Here is a 13,750-nt window from a genome sequence, read left to right on the forward strand (position 1 = left end):
GTATGTATGTTCATTGCGCTGAAAAGGGCAAAAGTGTGACCTATTGCCCCACTAAATGTGGCCGGGTCAAATTGACTCGGGAGGACTTGAGAAGGAATGTATTTATTTTACGAACATATAGTTCAACAAAAATAGACAAAATTAATTATACTTGCAAAGTTCATAATTTGGAACAATCTGGTAAATTTCATGTAAATATGTGGAAGGAAACCCAAGTTAGGACACATTAAACTTTCCAGATGAGTCAAATAGACCCCAGGTCTGCACAAGGGTTATATAAATATCATATGTACTATGGCAATGACAAACCTTAGCACACAATTTTTTATAAATAAAACAGACCATTTTGTATAGATATGGCAGGCCTTTCTGAAGGTTTCCATGTCACACACAGAGGTTTGGCTTGCCTTGGATCTGAGCTACTCTGAGTGAACAAATGCAAATGAGCCAGGCCTCACAGGCGATGGGGGTGTTTGCACAACAAAAGCAGGGCTGAAGAACTGTGAAAATCTCAACAGGGGGGAATCACACCTCGGGACCCGCACCAGAAAATAAAAAAGTCAGTAAATCTAGTGTCAATTAAACCTCAGTGCCCTTTGTAGAGATCTACAGTAGACACTGAAATGGCTGGGACTCACAACTGGAGTAAACAGGGATGCAACCAGCAACCTGCTGCAGCCGCTGTGTCTGAGCTCTATAAAAATCTCTCATCAGAATCAGAATCAGAATCAGGTTTATTGTCCAAGTGTGTCGACACACACAAGGAATTTGGTTCCAGCTGTTTGTACAGACATAAATAACACTATAAACTGATTCTCACTGTTAGTCTGAATTCCTGTGTTTCTACAGTCATTTCTGCTCTTCATACAGCCTGGTGTACAAAAAAAATAGATTTTTTTTATAAACATTTGTTTTTTTCTCCAGTGGCCAGTGTGTGTTCAGTTCTACTTTCTCTTTACAGTTTACATTGCAGCCTGAATTACATGTGAGACCAAGTTAGGTGTTTGTGTGTGCGTTGTTTGTGTGTGTGTGGGTGTGTTCGATCTGGTGTGTGTGTGTTCAGTCCTGTGTGTGTGTGTTCGATCGTGTGTGTGTGCGAGCTGTTATCCTTTTAGTTGAGTTTCTTTCAACAAGTTACTGCAAAGTGTAAACCTGTCTGTCATGTCTGGTGTTAAATAACCCACTCCAGTGTTAAGTAACCATTGCTAGCTGGATATTTGCTGGGATTTCAGCCTGCAACAAACCATACAGTTGCACAAGTTTCATCTAATAGAGAAGGAATGCAAACAAAATATATATTTCTACCAAAAATTTATAATAAACTCTGTATTTTTAAATACAAGTTTAAACACCATCCCTGCCTGTGCATGGTCATGTGTTTGTGTGTCTTAAAGAAGCCAATGCTCAGAAAGAGTCAGAGCTCATCTTGGTTTATTGGGGTTCTGTGTTCCCTGAAATTCCAGTTTCTTTCATCAAAATACGTGTTAGACAAGGTTTATAGTTTATCCCTGCAGACAACTTTGTGTGACGTTGTTGTTGGTGGATTAATTAACACTCCGAGTCGGGTTTGTCACTCAAGGCTTCTTTTATTGGCCTGCACAAACTTAACTGGGACAAACAGGACCATAGTTTGAGCAAATCGCAGTTCATTGATGACTGTCTTAAATGAAATCAATGGATGTTCAGAGTTCACAAGCAGTCTACACACACACACACACGTCATTTTATCATCTAGTATAAAAGGTCCAAACTTAGTTAATAAGACAGTGATCATTGCATCTTATCGGCAGTGAGTCGTCATAAAAATGCTGCTGATCAAAACCAAACACAAATTTCTTCATTTGTGCATTAAACGTTGTTGGATTTAACCACGCGTTATTTCCGTCCTGTTCCTCAGCAGAAGCCTCGACCAAAACCATACTTCTGATAAAGAATCATCAGAATCCTTTTTAAACAGTATCAACAAATGAACTACCTTTAAAATCTCCTAACCGTTAGCTTTCTTTCCTGTTTGCTAAATCGTTTTAAAAACTTAGTGGTGTTTTCTGAATTTGAAAGCAATAACAAAATGTTTGTTTTAATGCATGAATGTTGTGGTTACAGGAAAATGATGGTTATGTGGTCGAATCGATCGCGTGTTTGAGAAACGATGAATAAAACACTCGAGGGTTGTGGTGTGTTTGAGGATATAGTTTTTAGGATTGTGTGATTGAGCCTGACATGAAGCAATCTTGTTTACACAACAAAGAGGAATGTTTTGTCCTTCATTGTAATGTTTTTCGTTCCTTTTCACATAACAAGAATTTTGCTTTGTAATTATAATTAAATAACGTAATAAATCATCCTACTCCTTTGACAGATAACGAAGCATTGGCATGGAGCCAGCTTCAGCAAATGTTACTTAAATGTCTTCTTACATAAAACTTTATCATAACATTATTAGCTAATACACATTTATAACCTGTATATTATGAGGCTCGGATAAGCGGTAGAAAATGAGTGAGTGAGAGTGAGTGAGTATTATGAGGCTTACATACAGGACTGTACAAAACTCTTTGACTGAGTTACAAGTTGATATAATAAGCTGAATTCACCGGTGCTGTAGACGAGCCGGGGATAAAATACAAGATAAAACTCATCTTCAAGACGATCAGAGCGGACTGGGAACAAATATCAGACTGTTCTGTTTCTTTGAAGTGAATTATATAGAATTAAAAGAGATTTCAAGACCAGTTCTGTGTAAGCCAAACTTCAAAACCTTGTGAACAAAAGTGAGTATCGATCATTTAATGTTGAAACCTTCTGAATGAACACACTGAAGAAGGTGTGCTGGTGAAGCAGATGATGAATGGGTATGATGATTTAAACCGTTTTTATCACACACTAACCTCATCATAGATTTTTATTTCTGTAGAAAAAAGTCATACTTCTGAACCAGTTAATTTTATGATTTATTGTATGGAACATCCAGGGGAAAAGTGCTTCACAGCTTTGGTGATTCTTCACGCGATTCTTTTTCTTTCTTAAAGGTAATTAGCAAATATGGCTGCTGTCTGTTTGTGTTACACGACCATGGAAATGTTTGATATCTTGACTAATAAACATTCAGGAATCTACACTGGAGTTTGTACTTGTTTCATTGTGTCTATGTTCAGTATTGAATGTTTTTGTCATGTCTCACTCCACAGTGGTGATAAATATGAAGCTCAGATCAAAATAGACAATTAGAGCTTTAAGTGAGAGCCAAGTGCTTGCTCATCTTCAACCAGTGAAAAAGAAAATTGGTGTGTGTGTGTGTGTGTGTGTGTGTGTGTGTGTGTGTGTGTGTGTGTGTGTGTGTGTATTTTGTTGGAATCAGGAAACACCCTGAGAAATAAAGGTACTGCATTCTTGGCCCTGATCTCTACAGAAACCAGTGAATGGTTAGTTCGTTTTTCACACAAATGTTTGTATCTTCAAAGTAAATGCCGCTTTTGCCCCAAGTGTTTGTTCATCTTCAACCAGTGAAAAAATTCCAAAAGATGGAAAAACACGTCTCACACCGAAAGCCAAGAGTCCTGACTCATTTTGACTTGCAGCCAGAAATTCTGACTAAATGAACACAGTTCATATTATAGAAATATAAAATAACAAATACCAGGCCATATGTTATGTTCTCTGTAACCGATGATCATTTATAAGAAATAAGGTGACTGTAAATGTAAATATTTAATATTGGCATTTTTATTCAATTGAAGAAGCTTCTAATTTCTTGTCAGTTTAGAAAATACAACTTTGTCAGCTTTAAGCAGGTGATATTCCATATGTAACACAATTTCAATAACCCCCCTGTTTGTAAGCGTTATTACTGTATCATTGCAGTACAGTAGTCATTTCTGTTAGAAAAATTCAATGGGGTCATGTTGGGCTTTGGGGGTCTGTATTCCATGAAGTTCCAGTTTTCCTCCAGCATGTGGCAACGTCTCATAGACACGAACGTGAGCAAACTCCTGACCACCTACATGGACCTGAAAAGCACACACGTAAACACATACTGAACTCGATCAGATGCCATTAAATACAAATTCTACATGAGGACTGTTTGAGTGGGTACGTGTCTTACCTTGATGAAGAAATTCCTCCCAGCTACCAACTGTGTCTTGTAAGATTTAGCAGTAAAGACACGAAATGTCCTTCCAGCTTTTTTCTCCGCTTGTGACTTTATCTGCGATTTCGAAAAGAGTCATTAGTAATAAGACTTGACTTACGACTAGTGATTCATCAATATGACTCCTAATAACCTTTTACTGACTCACACACATACATATATTTACAAAACTATTATCATGTAATTCATTTTCTATAAAAAAAAGAGCAGCTATTTTATTATTTAGAAATACATAGAATTATTATTTTTTTTTTCCATCTGTGGTTTAATACAACTGATTTATGTCACTTTATAAGTTTGGAATGACTTTATTTTATAAAACAATAGTTAAAAGTACTAATTTGTTCCATGCAAAAAATACACTAAAGCACCAGATTAAATAAATCTAAAGTTCAGATCCAAATGTAAACTATTTTACAATTAAAGCAGTCACATGAAACTTTGTGCCAATCCTCTATAATGATGTCATTATTAGTACAAAATACCTGTCTTTCTAAAAACTGTACACTAAAAGCTGAGATGTGTTTTTTCCCTGTGGAATCAGGACAGTTAAATAAACTCACTAATTAAACAGATTAAATTAATACAGAACAGGGGCCTTGTACTTCAAATTCATGGACGATGCCGGACGTCTGTGCTGCGTTTGGTTGTTCAAACGAACGAAATCTAAAAACCAGACAGCAAGGGATTACATTTCACAAGTGAGAATGTGTTTTATGATATTGAATGTTAGGAAATTATATTTCTGGTTACGTTGGTTTGTTTCAGTCCTTGGTTAATGACCACAGCTAATCCATGCTAGTTACCCATTAGTTTTTGACTGTTAGGAAAACAGACAATGTTTGTAGATTCCGAATCTCTTAATAAGCAAATTAAAAATTGACCCAATTTTTTGCTTAACCTCCTACGACCTGGTGTCCACATACGTAGACATCACATTGCATCTAAAATGCAAGCCAAACTAAAGCTCGGTTTCTTAGGAGGTTAAAGGTGAAGACCCAACTTTATGTATGTTTTGTAAGATTCCCTTATCTGTCAAACTTTTATTAGATTGTCCTGGACTTAACACAAGCAGAATGCTCTTTTATCAAGTTACTTCACTTAAGGACATATTTAAAGAGATTATGTCTGAAAAGGTTTTGGATTTTTTTATCGTATGTTAATTTAAAAAAAATTGTATAATATGACTTGCTGTTTATATTTGTTTTGTTTTTATTGTATTTATATGATATTTCTGTTTTTGTAATTGAATTTTTGCCATGAAAATAGCTTTGATTGCTGACATGGCATTAAATAAAATAATTTAATGTGAGCTAGCAACAATCAACAGTTTACAATCAATCAATAATTTATTGTAAGGGAACTAGAAAAATGAGAATATGGGAAAACATTTGTCAGTTTTGCTAGTAGCTTTTGCAATCCTCTGGCTTGCTCATTAGACATAGATGTTAGAAATATATCATATATATTCATTTTAAACTATAACATTTTTATTGTGTTTCTATACTCATGTAAAGCTGCTTTGAGACAAGGTGAATTGTTAAAATTTCTACACAAATAAGTTGAATTGAATTGAATAGTTAAGTTACTAAATATATACATGTATACTGCATATCTGTCACACCATTGTAGCAGTGTTGCATACAGTAGGCTATAAGGTAAGTAGTGATTGTTCATATGAAGTTTACTCACGTGGAAGAATGTAAGTAATAAACTTAGACCTACTAGCAATATGCATTATATTGTGAAAAAGTAGAATATCTTAATATTAAAACCTTAAATTTTCTCTGGACTTAATGATAAATACATGTCTGACGGTTGGAACGAACCAAAAAAAACAACTATAAAATCGCATTCATGACGATTTATTGTGATTTGATTTCTTTGCCTACATTGACGCTGATGCATTAAGAGGAGGGGGTCCCCCGTACCAAGATGGCGGCTCTATTGACGCATTCGTTCCAATGTACTGCCGTATACAAAGCGACATCTATTGTAGATATCTAGGTGTGGAGCGAACGAGCAAGAGCGCGCATGCGCGACAGAGAGGGAGAGGGAAGTGTCGCTACTGCGAGAGACCTTGCGTGTGTGTGCTAGTGTGCGTGTGTGCGTCAATAAGCGCATGTAACACAGAGAGCATCCTGATTGACCTGTTTCGGAAAGTCATACCAAACAATTGTCAGTGTGGGCGCTGTAAAGTATGAAACAGTGACTTCAGCTTTGCCCATGGTGGGTTAAATGATGTAAAAGACGTGTTGACGTGACTTCAACAAGTTTCATTTCATCTTCAGCTTATATACGTAAATATTAAAACTAGCATTTTGGTATTATTATTATGTAACTATCATGCTCTAGAGCTGAGATTTTAGCTGAAACGCTTTTTAATATGAAATACAGTATCTGCAATGATTTTGAAATGCTATATCGCAGAATCCATGCATAATAGGATGAAACTAATCTCCATCCCAAGTTAATATTGGGTTTCCTTACACGTATAGTGAATTTGGTGAGAATCGGATATGGGGAAAATTTTCGGCCTAAAATTCGTTGACCCGAATCAAAAATGGTTAGCATTTTGAGTATTTTTTTTTACGTTGTCTGATCTTTGTGTATTTATCCACTGAGCTAGTGTGCATAGCTACTTATTTGCCACTAGGGGGAGACAAATCTCAACACATGGGTTGTAAGTTGTCCTAACCACATGAAGTGCAAACATTCATTCATTCATTCATTCATTCATTTTCTACTGCTTATCCTGTGCCTATCTCAGGCGTCATCAGGCATCAAGGCAGGATACACCCTGGATGGAGTGCCAACCCATCGCAGGGCACACACACACTCTCATTCACTCACACACTCACACACTACGGGCAATTTTCCAGAGATGCCAATCAACCAGAACTAGAAAAAACTACAGGACATATAGGGTTCCTATATAGGGTTCCTATACAGACATATACACTTCTGTTAAGGCAGCAATTGGGTGAGGTATTGAAATGTGGTGGGCAAAAGAACAATTGTGCAAAACAGAACAAGAAAGGAACGTGATCATTTAACGTTTCAAACTTTCGTTCCTTTATATTTTCTGGTTCCACAAACAATTCAGCTAAACTTCCACTTTTAGTTCTGAGTTTGTTTTCGTTAGTTACTTATTAATTCTATTATTTTAAATAGACCTTTTAAACTGTGAGTTCAACTGAATGTTTGGTTTGGTTTCTAACTGCATAAACAATGTCCTTTTCTTTTGTGCCTTTGCTTGTAGTTAAAACTCATGCAGTCTGAGCTGAACGTTGAAGAAGTCATCAATGATCGCAGTTTGAAGGTCAGAATGTCCGAATGCTCTGTGTGTGTGTGTGTGTGCGTGTGTGTGTGTGTGAGAGAGAGAGAGAGAGAGAACTGTTTTCTCTCTCAAACAAGTAAGTCTCAGTCAAATTGTATTTTGTTTCTCCGGCAGGTTTTCAATGAACGATGTCGAATCCACTACACCCCCCCCCAAGATCAATTAAACCTCAGTGCCCTTTGTAGAGATCTACAGTAGACACTGAAATGGCTGGGACTCACAACTGGAGTGAACTGGAATGCAACCAGCAACCTTCTATAGAGCTCTATAAAACCCTCTCATCAGAATCAGAATCAGAATCAGGTTTATTGTCCAAGTGTCGACACACACAAGGAATTTGGTTCCAGCTGTTTGTACAGACATAAATAACACTATAAACTGATTCTCACTGTTAGTCTGAATTCCTGTGTTTCTACAGTCATTTCTGCTCTTCATACAGCCTGGTGTACAAAAAAATTGATTTATTTATTTTTTTTAATAAAGATTTGTTTTTTTCTCCAGTGGCCAGTGTGTGTTCAGTTCTACTTTCTCTTTACAGTTTACATTGCAGCCTGAATTACATGTGAGACCAAGCTAGGTGTTTGTGTGTGTGGGTGTGTTCGATCTGGGGTGTGTGTGTGTGTGTGTGTGTGTGTGTGTGTGTGCGCGTGCGCAAGCGATCTGGTATGTGTGTGTTCAGTCTGGTGTGTGTGTGTTCAATCCTGTGTGTCTGTGTGTGTGTGTGTGTGTTTGATCGTATGTGTGTGTGCGAGCTGTTATCCTTTTAGTTGAGTTTCTTTCAACAAGTTACTGCAAAGTTTAAACCTGTCTGTCATGTCTGGTGTTAAGTAACCCCCTCCAGTGTTAAGTAACCATTGCTAGCTGGATATTTGCTGGGATTTCAGCCTGCAACAAACCATACAGTTGCACAAGTTTCATCTAATAGAGAAGGAATTCAAACAAAATATATATTTCTACCAAAAATTTATAATAAACTCTGTATTTTTAAATACAAGTTTAAACACCATCCCTGCCTGTGCGTGGTCGTGTGTGTGTGTGTGTGTGTGTCTTAAAGAAGCCAATGCTCAGAAAGAGTCAGAGCTCATCTTGGTTTATTGGGGTTCTGTGTTCCCTGAAATTCCAGTTTCTTTCATCAAAAACCGTGTTAGACAAGGTTTATAGTTTATCCCTGCAGACAACTTTGTGTGACGTTGTTGTTGTTGGTGGATTAATTAACACTGCGAGTCGGGTTTGTCACTCAAGGCTTCTTTTATTGGCCTGCACAAACTTAACTGGGACAAACAGGACAATAGTTTGAGCAAATCGCAGTTCATTGATGTATGACTGTCTTAAATGAAATCAATGTAGGTTCAGAGTTCACAAGCAGTCTCCACACACACACACACCTCATTTTATCATCAAGTATAAAAAACATAGTTAATAAGACTATTGCATCTTATCGGCAGTGAGTCGTCATAAAAATGCTGCTGATCAAAACCAAACACAAATTTCTTCATTTGTGCATTAAACGTTGTTGGATTTAACCACGCGTTATTTCCGTCCTGTTCCTCAGCAGAAGCCTCGACCAAAACCATACTTCTGATAAAGAATCATCAGAATCCTTTTTAAACAGTATCAACAAATGAACTACCTTTAAAATCTCCTAACCGTTAGCTTTCTTTCCTGTTTGCTAAATCGTTTTAAAAACTTAGTGGTGTTTTCTGAATTTGAAAGCAATAACAAAATGTTTGTTTTAATGCATGAATGTTATGGTTACAGGAAAATGATGGTTATGTGGTCGAACCGATCGCGTGTTTGAGAAACGATGAATAAAACACTCGAGGGTTGTGGTGTGTTTGAGGAACTAGTTTTTAGGATTGTGTGATTGAGCCTGACATGAAGCAATCTTGTTTACACAACAAAGAGGAATGTTTTGTCCTTCATTGTAATGTTTTTCGTTCCTTTTCACATAACAAGAATTTTGCTTTGTAATTATAATTAAATAACGTAATAAATCATCCAACTCCTTTGACAGATAACGAAGCATTGGCAAGGAGCCGGCTTCAGCAAATGTTACTTAAATGTCTTCTTACATAAAACTTTATCATAACATTATTAGCTAATACACATTTATAACCTGTGTATTATGAGGCTCGGATAAGCAGTAGAAAATGAGTGAGTGAGAGTGAGTGAGTATTATGAGGCTTACATACAGGACTGTACAAAACTCTTTGACTGAGTTACAAGTTGATATAATAAGCTGAATTCACCGGTACTGTAGATGAGCCGGGGATAAAATACAAGATAAAACTCATCTTCAAGACTATCAGAGCGGACTGGGAACAAATATCAGACTGTTCTGTTTCTTTGAAGTGAATTATATAGAATTAAAAGAGATTACAAGACCAGTTCTGTGTAAGCCAAACTTCAAAACCTTGTGAACAAAAGTGAGTATCGATCATTTAATGTTGAAACCTTCTGAATGAACACACTGAAGAAGGTGTGCTGGTGAAGCAGATGATGAACGGGTATGATGATTTAAACCGTTTTTATCACACACAAAAGTCATACTTCTGAACCAGATAATTGTTATGATTTATTGTATGGAACATCCAGGGGAAAAGTGCTTCACAGCTTTGGTGATTCTTCACGCGATTCTTTTTCTTTCTTAAAGGTAATTAGCAAATATGGCTGCTGTCTGTTTGTGTTACACGACCATGGAAATGTTTGATATCTTGACTAATAAACATTCAGGAATCTACACTGTTTCATTGTGTCTATGTTCAGTATTGAATGTTTTTGTCATGTCTCACTCCACAGTGGTGATAAATATGAAGCTCAGATCAAAATAGACAATTAGAGCTTTAAGTGAGAGCCAAGTGCTTGCTCATCTTCAACCAGTGAAAAAGAAAATTGGTGTGTGTGTGTGTGTGTGTGTGTGTGTGTGTGTGTGTGTGTGTGTGTGTGTGTGTATTTTGTTGGAATCAGGAAACACCCTGAGAAATAAAGGTACTGCATTCTTGGCCCTGATCTCTACAGAAACCAGTGAATGGTTAGTTCGTTTTTCACACAAATGTTTGTATCTTCAAAGTAAATGCCGCTTTTGCCCCAAGTGTTTGTTCATCTTCAACCAGTGAAAAAATTCCAAAAGATGGAAAAACACGTCTCACACCGAAAGCCAAGAGTCCTGACTCATTTTGACTTGCAGCCAGAAATTCTGACTAAATGAACACAGTTCATATTATAGAAATATAAAATAACAAATACCAGGCCATATGTTATGTTCTCTGTAACCGATGATCATTTATAAGAAATAAGGTGACTGTAAATGTAAATATTTAATATTGGCATTTTTATTTAATTGAAGAAGCTTCTAATTTCTTGTCAGTTTAGAAAATACAACTTTGTCAGCTTTAAGCAGGTGATATTCCATATGTAACACAATTTCAATAACCGCCCTGTTTGTAAGCGTTATTACTGTATCATTGCAGTACAGTAATCATTTCTGTCCTAGAAGAATTCAATGGGGTCATGTTGGGCTTTGGGGGTCTGTATTCCATGAAGTTCCAGTTTTCCTCCAGCATGTGGCAACGTCTTATAGACACGAACGTGAGCAAACTCCTGACCACCTACATGGACCTGAAAAGCACACAAACACATACTGAACTCGATCGGATGCCATTAAATACAAATTCTACATGAGGACTATTTGAGTGGGTACGTGTCTTACCTTGATGAAGAAATTCGTCCCAGCTACCACCTGTGTCTTGTAAGATTTAGCAGTAAAGACATGAAATGTCCTTCCAGCTTTTTTCTCCGCTTGTGACTTTATCTGCGATTTCGAAAACAGTCATTAGTAATAAGACTTGACTTACGACTAGTGATTCATCAATATGACTCCTAATAACCTTTTACTGACTCACACACATACATATATCTACAAAACTATTATCATGTAATTCATTTTCTATAAAAAAAAAAGAGCAGCTATTTTATTATTTAGAAATACATATAATTAATTTGTTTTTTTTTTCCGTCTGTGGTTTAATACAACTGATTTATGTCACTTTATAAGTTTGGAATGACTTTATTTTATAAAACAATAGTTAAAAGTACTAATTTGTTCCATGCAAAAAATACACTAAAGAACCAGATTAAATAAATCTAAAGTTCAGATCCAAATGTAAACTATTTTACACTTAAACCAGTCACATGAAACTTTGTGCCAATCCTCTATAATGATGTCATTATTAGTACAAAATACCTGTCTTTCTAAAAACTACACTAAAAGCTGAGATGTGTTTTTTCCCTGTGGAATCAGGACAGTTAAATAAACTCACTAATTAAACAGATTAAATTAACACAGATTAAAAAAAGAGTCAATTTTTACCTTTAATATTCATCTATTTTCTAGAAATGTGCATGCAACAAACTCACAAAAACAAACAAACCTCATCACAGATTTTCTGCACTTCTTTATCGGCGACCATCGCCTCACTGGGCCCTCCGCACACAAAAGACATCGTTTTTGTCTGTAAGCAAAAGTAGATAAAATGTTTAAAATGTCTAAAGTCCCAGAGTTTTACTGAAATAACCAAATGACACGCTTAATATAACCTGCTGCCACTCCTCAAATCATCTGACAGGAAATACGTACTAAACAAAACCACGTCCAAAACTGCACATCAATAGTTATGCACAAAAACATAACAGGGAAAGAATAAACAGAGCAGCCAATCAGGAGACCGGATCCCGCCCCTTAAGACCAATCAGGAGGCTGCTTTCTGTGTCGTTTCTTACCACGTTTCAACACTACACCTGTATTTAGTAAAAATGTTGTTTTCTCTGGCTATCTTTATATTATTCAGGGCTCTCAAGTTTTGAAGACATACAAGAGTGACATCTCCAACCCCCTACCCAGCCCCCCCCCTCCAAAAACAACAACAACAACAACAACAACAACAACAATAAAAGGAAAACTGTGTTTCACCAGGATCACTGAGCACATTTTAACCAAATACAAAGTATTTGTTCAATTTCCATTTATTATTTTTTTTAGATTATGGCTAGTGTTGTTTATTGTAAGTGTTTGTTGCCTCCTTTATCATTTGTAATGTTGCTCCCATTTAAAACAGTTCAGCTCAAGCCCAGCCATTTTTAGGGTCATGATGGAGGACAATGTCCCGTCCAGAAACATACTGTTTCGTGTTGAGGTTTTGTTCAAACCGACCATCGAAAATACCCTCTCTAATGAATATGTTTTTTTAAATTGGTTGTTGCGTTAAATCTTACCCAGATACAATAGTGCTATTTTCTGATTGTCTATTGCATAGGTCACTAACAGGCGGACCACGGTCCGGGTCCGGACCCAGAAGCTGCCCAATCCGGACCCGGACCTACAGCCAAAACTAAAGGTTATGATTTAAAACTTGAAGAAGCGCTTCTATTTTAACCGGCGCAGCTTTTGCAGTCTTTACGGTAAAGGTAATGGAACCGCACATACCAATCAAGTCCTGAAGTAAACACTGCGACTCAACAGTGCTAAACAGAGAATTAGAGTAAAGTTACACATGAAGTAGAAAACAAAGGGAGAGAAACAGGCGAGTGAGATGGAGAAAGGGAGAGAAACAGACGAGTGAGACGGAGAAAGGGAGAGAAACAGACGAGTGAGACGGAGAAAGGGAGAGAAACACGCCTGAGACGGAGAAAGGGAGAGAAACAGACGCGTGAGACGGAGAAAGGGAGAGAAACACGCCTGAGACGGAGAAAGGGAGAGAAACAGACGAGTGAGACGGAGAAAGGGAGAGAAACAGACGAGTGAGACGGAGAAAGGGAGAGAAACAGACGAGTGAGATGGAGAAAGGGAGAGAAACAGACGAGTGAGACGGAGAAAGGGAGAGAAACAGACGCGTGAGACGGAGAAAGGGAGAGAAACACGCCTGAGGCGGAGAAAGGGAGAGAAACAGACGCGTGAGACGGAGAAAGGGAGAGAAACACGCCTGAGGCGGAGAAAGGGAGAGAAACAGACGAGTGAGACGGAGAAAGGGAGAGAAACACGCCTGAGGCGGAGAAAGGGAGAGAAACAGACGAGTGAGACGGAGAAAGGGAGAGAAACACGCCTGAGACGGAGAAAGGGAGAGAAACACGCCTGAGACGGAGAAAGGGAGAGAAACACGCCTGAGACGGAGAAAGGGAGAGAAACAGACGAGTGAGACGGAGAAAGGGAGAGAAACAGACGAGTGAGACGGAGAAAGGGAGAGAAACAGACGAGTGCAACGGAGACT

At 37.5% G+C, this 13,750-nt stretch overlaps 1 protein-coding gene across 6 annotated transcripts; it reads right to left on the reverse strand.

Moving 5' to 3' along the window:
• Window positions 1-3,707: 3,707 nt before the first annotated feature.
• Window positions 3,708-13,350, reverse strand: LOC132840213 (cystatin-B-like). 6 transcript variants are annotated; one of them, XM_060861709.1, is made up of 4 exons: window positions 12,084-12,102; window positions 11,918-11,998; window positions 4,103-4,204; window positions 3,708-4,007 (listed from the first exon to the last, which is right to left on the reverse strand). In XM_060861709.1, the coding sequence occupies exons 2-4, from the start codon at window positions 11,987-11,989 to the stop codon at window positions 3,879-3,881; spliced, it is 303 nt and encodes a 100-aa protein (XP_060717692.1). In that variant the 5' UTR covers window positions 11,990-11,998; window positions 12,084-12,102; the 3' UTR covers window positions 3,708-3,878. The 6 variants fall into 6 exon arrangements, with proteins under 6 accessions (XP_060717692.1, XP_060717691.1, XP_060717690.1 ...); XM_060861707.1 differs by lacking the exons at window positions 3,708-4,007; window positions 4,103-4,204; window positions 12,084-12,102 and adding exons at window positions 10,798-11,105; window positions 11,197-11,298; window positions 12,970-13,350; XM_060861704.1 differs by lacking the exons at window positions 3,708-4,007; window positions 4,103-4,204; window positions 12,084-12,102 and adding exons at window positions 10,798-11,105; window positions 11,197-11,298; window positions 12,124-12,142.
• Between the last annotated feature and the right edge of the window lie 400 nt (window positions 13,351-13,750).

Source organism: Tachysurus vachellii, chromosome 25, assembly GCF_030014155.1.
Source record: "Tachysurus vachellii isolate PV-2020 chromosome 25, HZAU_Pvac_v1, whole genome shotgun sequence".
Taxonomy (NCBI): Eukaryota; Metazoa; Chordata; class Actinopteri; order Siluriformes; family Bagridae; genus Tachysurus; species Tachysurus vachellii.

Excerpts from the sequence above, each read along its gene's own strand:
- LOC132840213 (XM_060861709.1), bottom strand. The coding sequence starts at position 11,989 with ATGTCTTTTGTGTGCGGAGGGCCCAGTGAGGCGATGGTCGCCGATAAA. Across the intron at positions 4,205-11,917 it reads TGCAGAAAATCTGTGATGAG|ATAAAGTCACAAGCGGAGAA; the intron begins GTTTGTTTGTTT and ends TCGAAATCGCAG. Across the intron at positions 4,008-4,102 it reads GGAGGAATTTCTTCATCAAG|GTCCATGTAGGTGGTCAGGA; the intron begins GTAAGACACGTA and ends TGTGCTTTTCAG.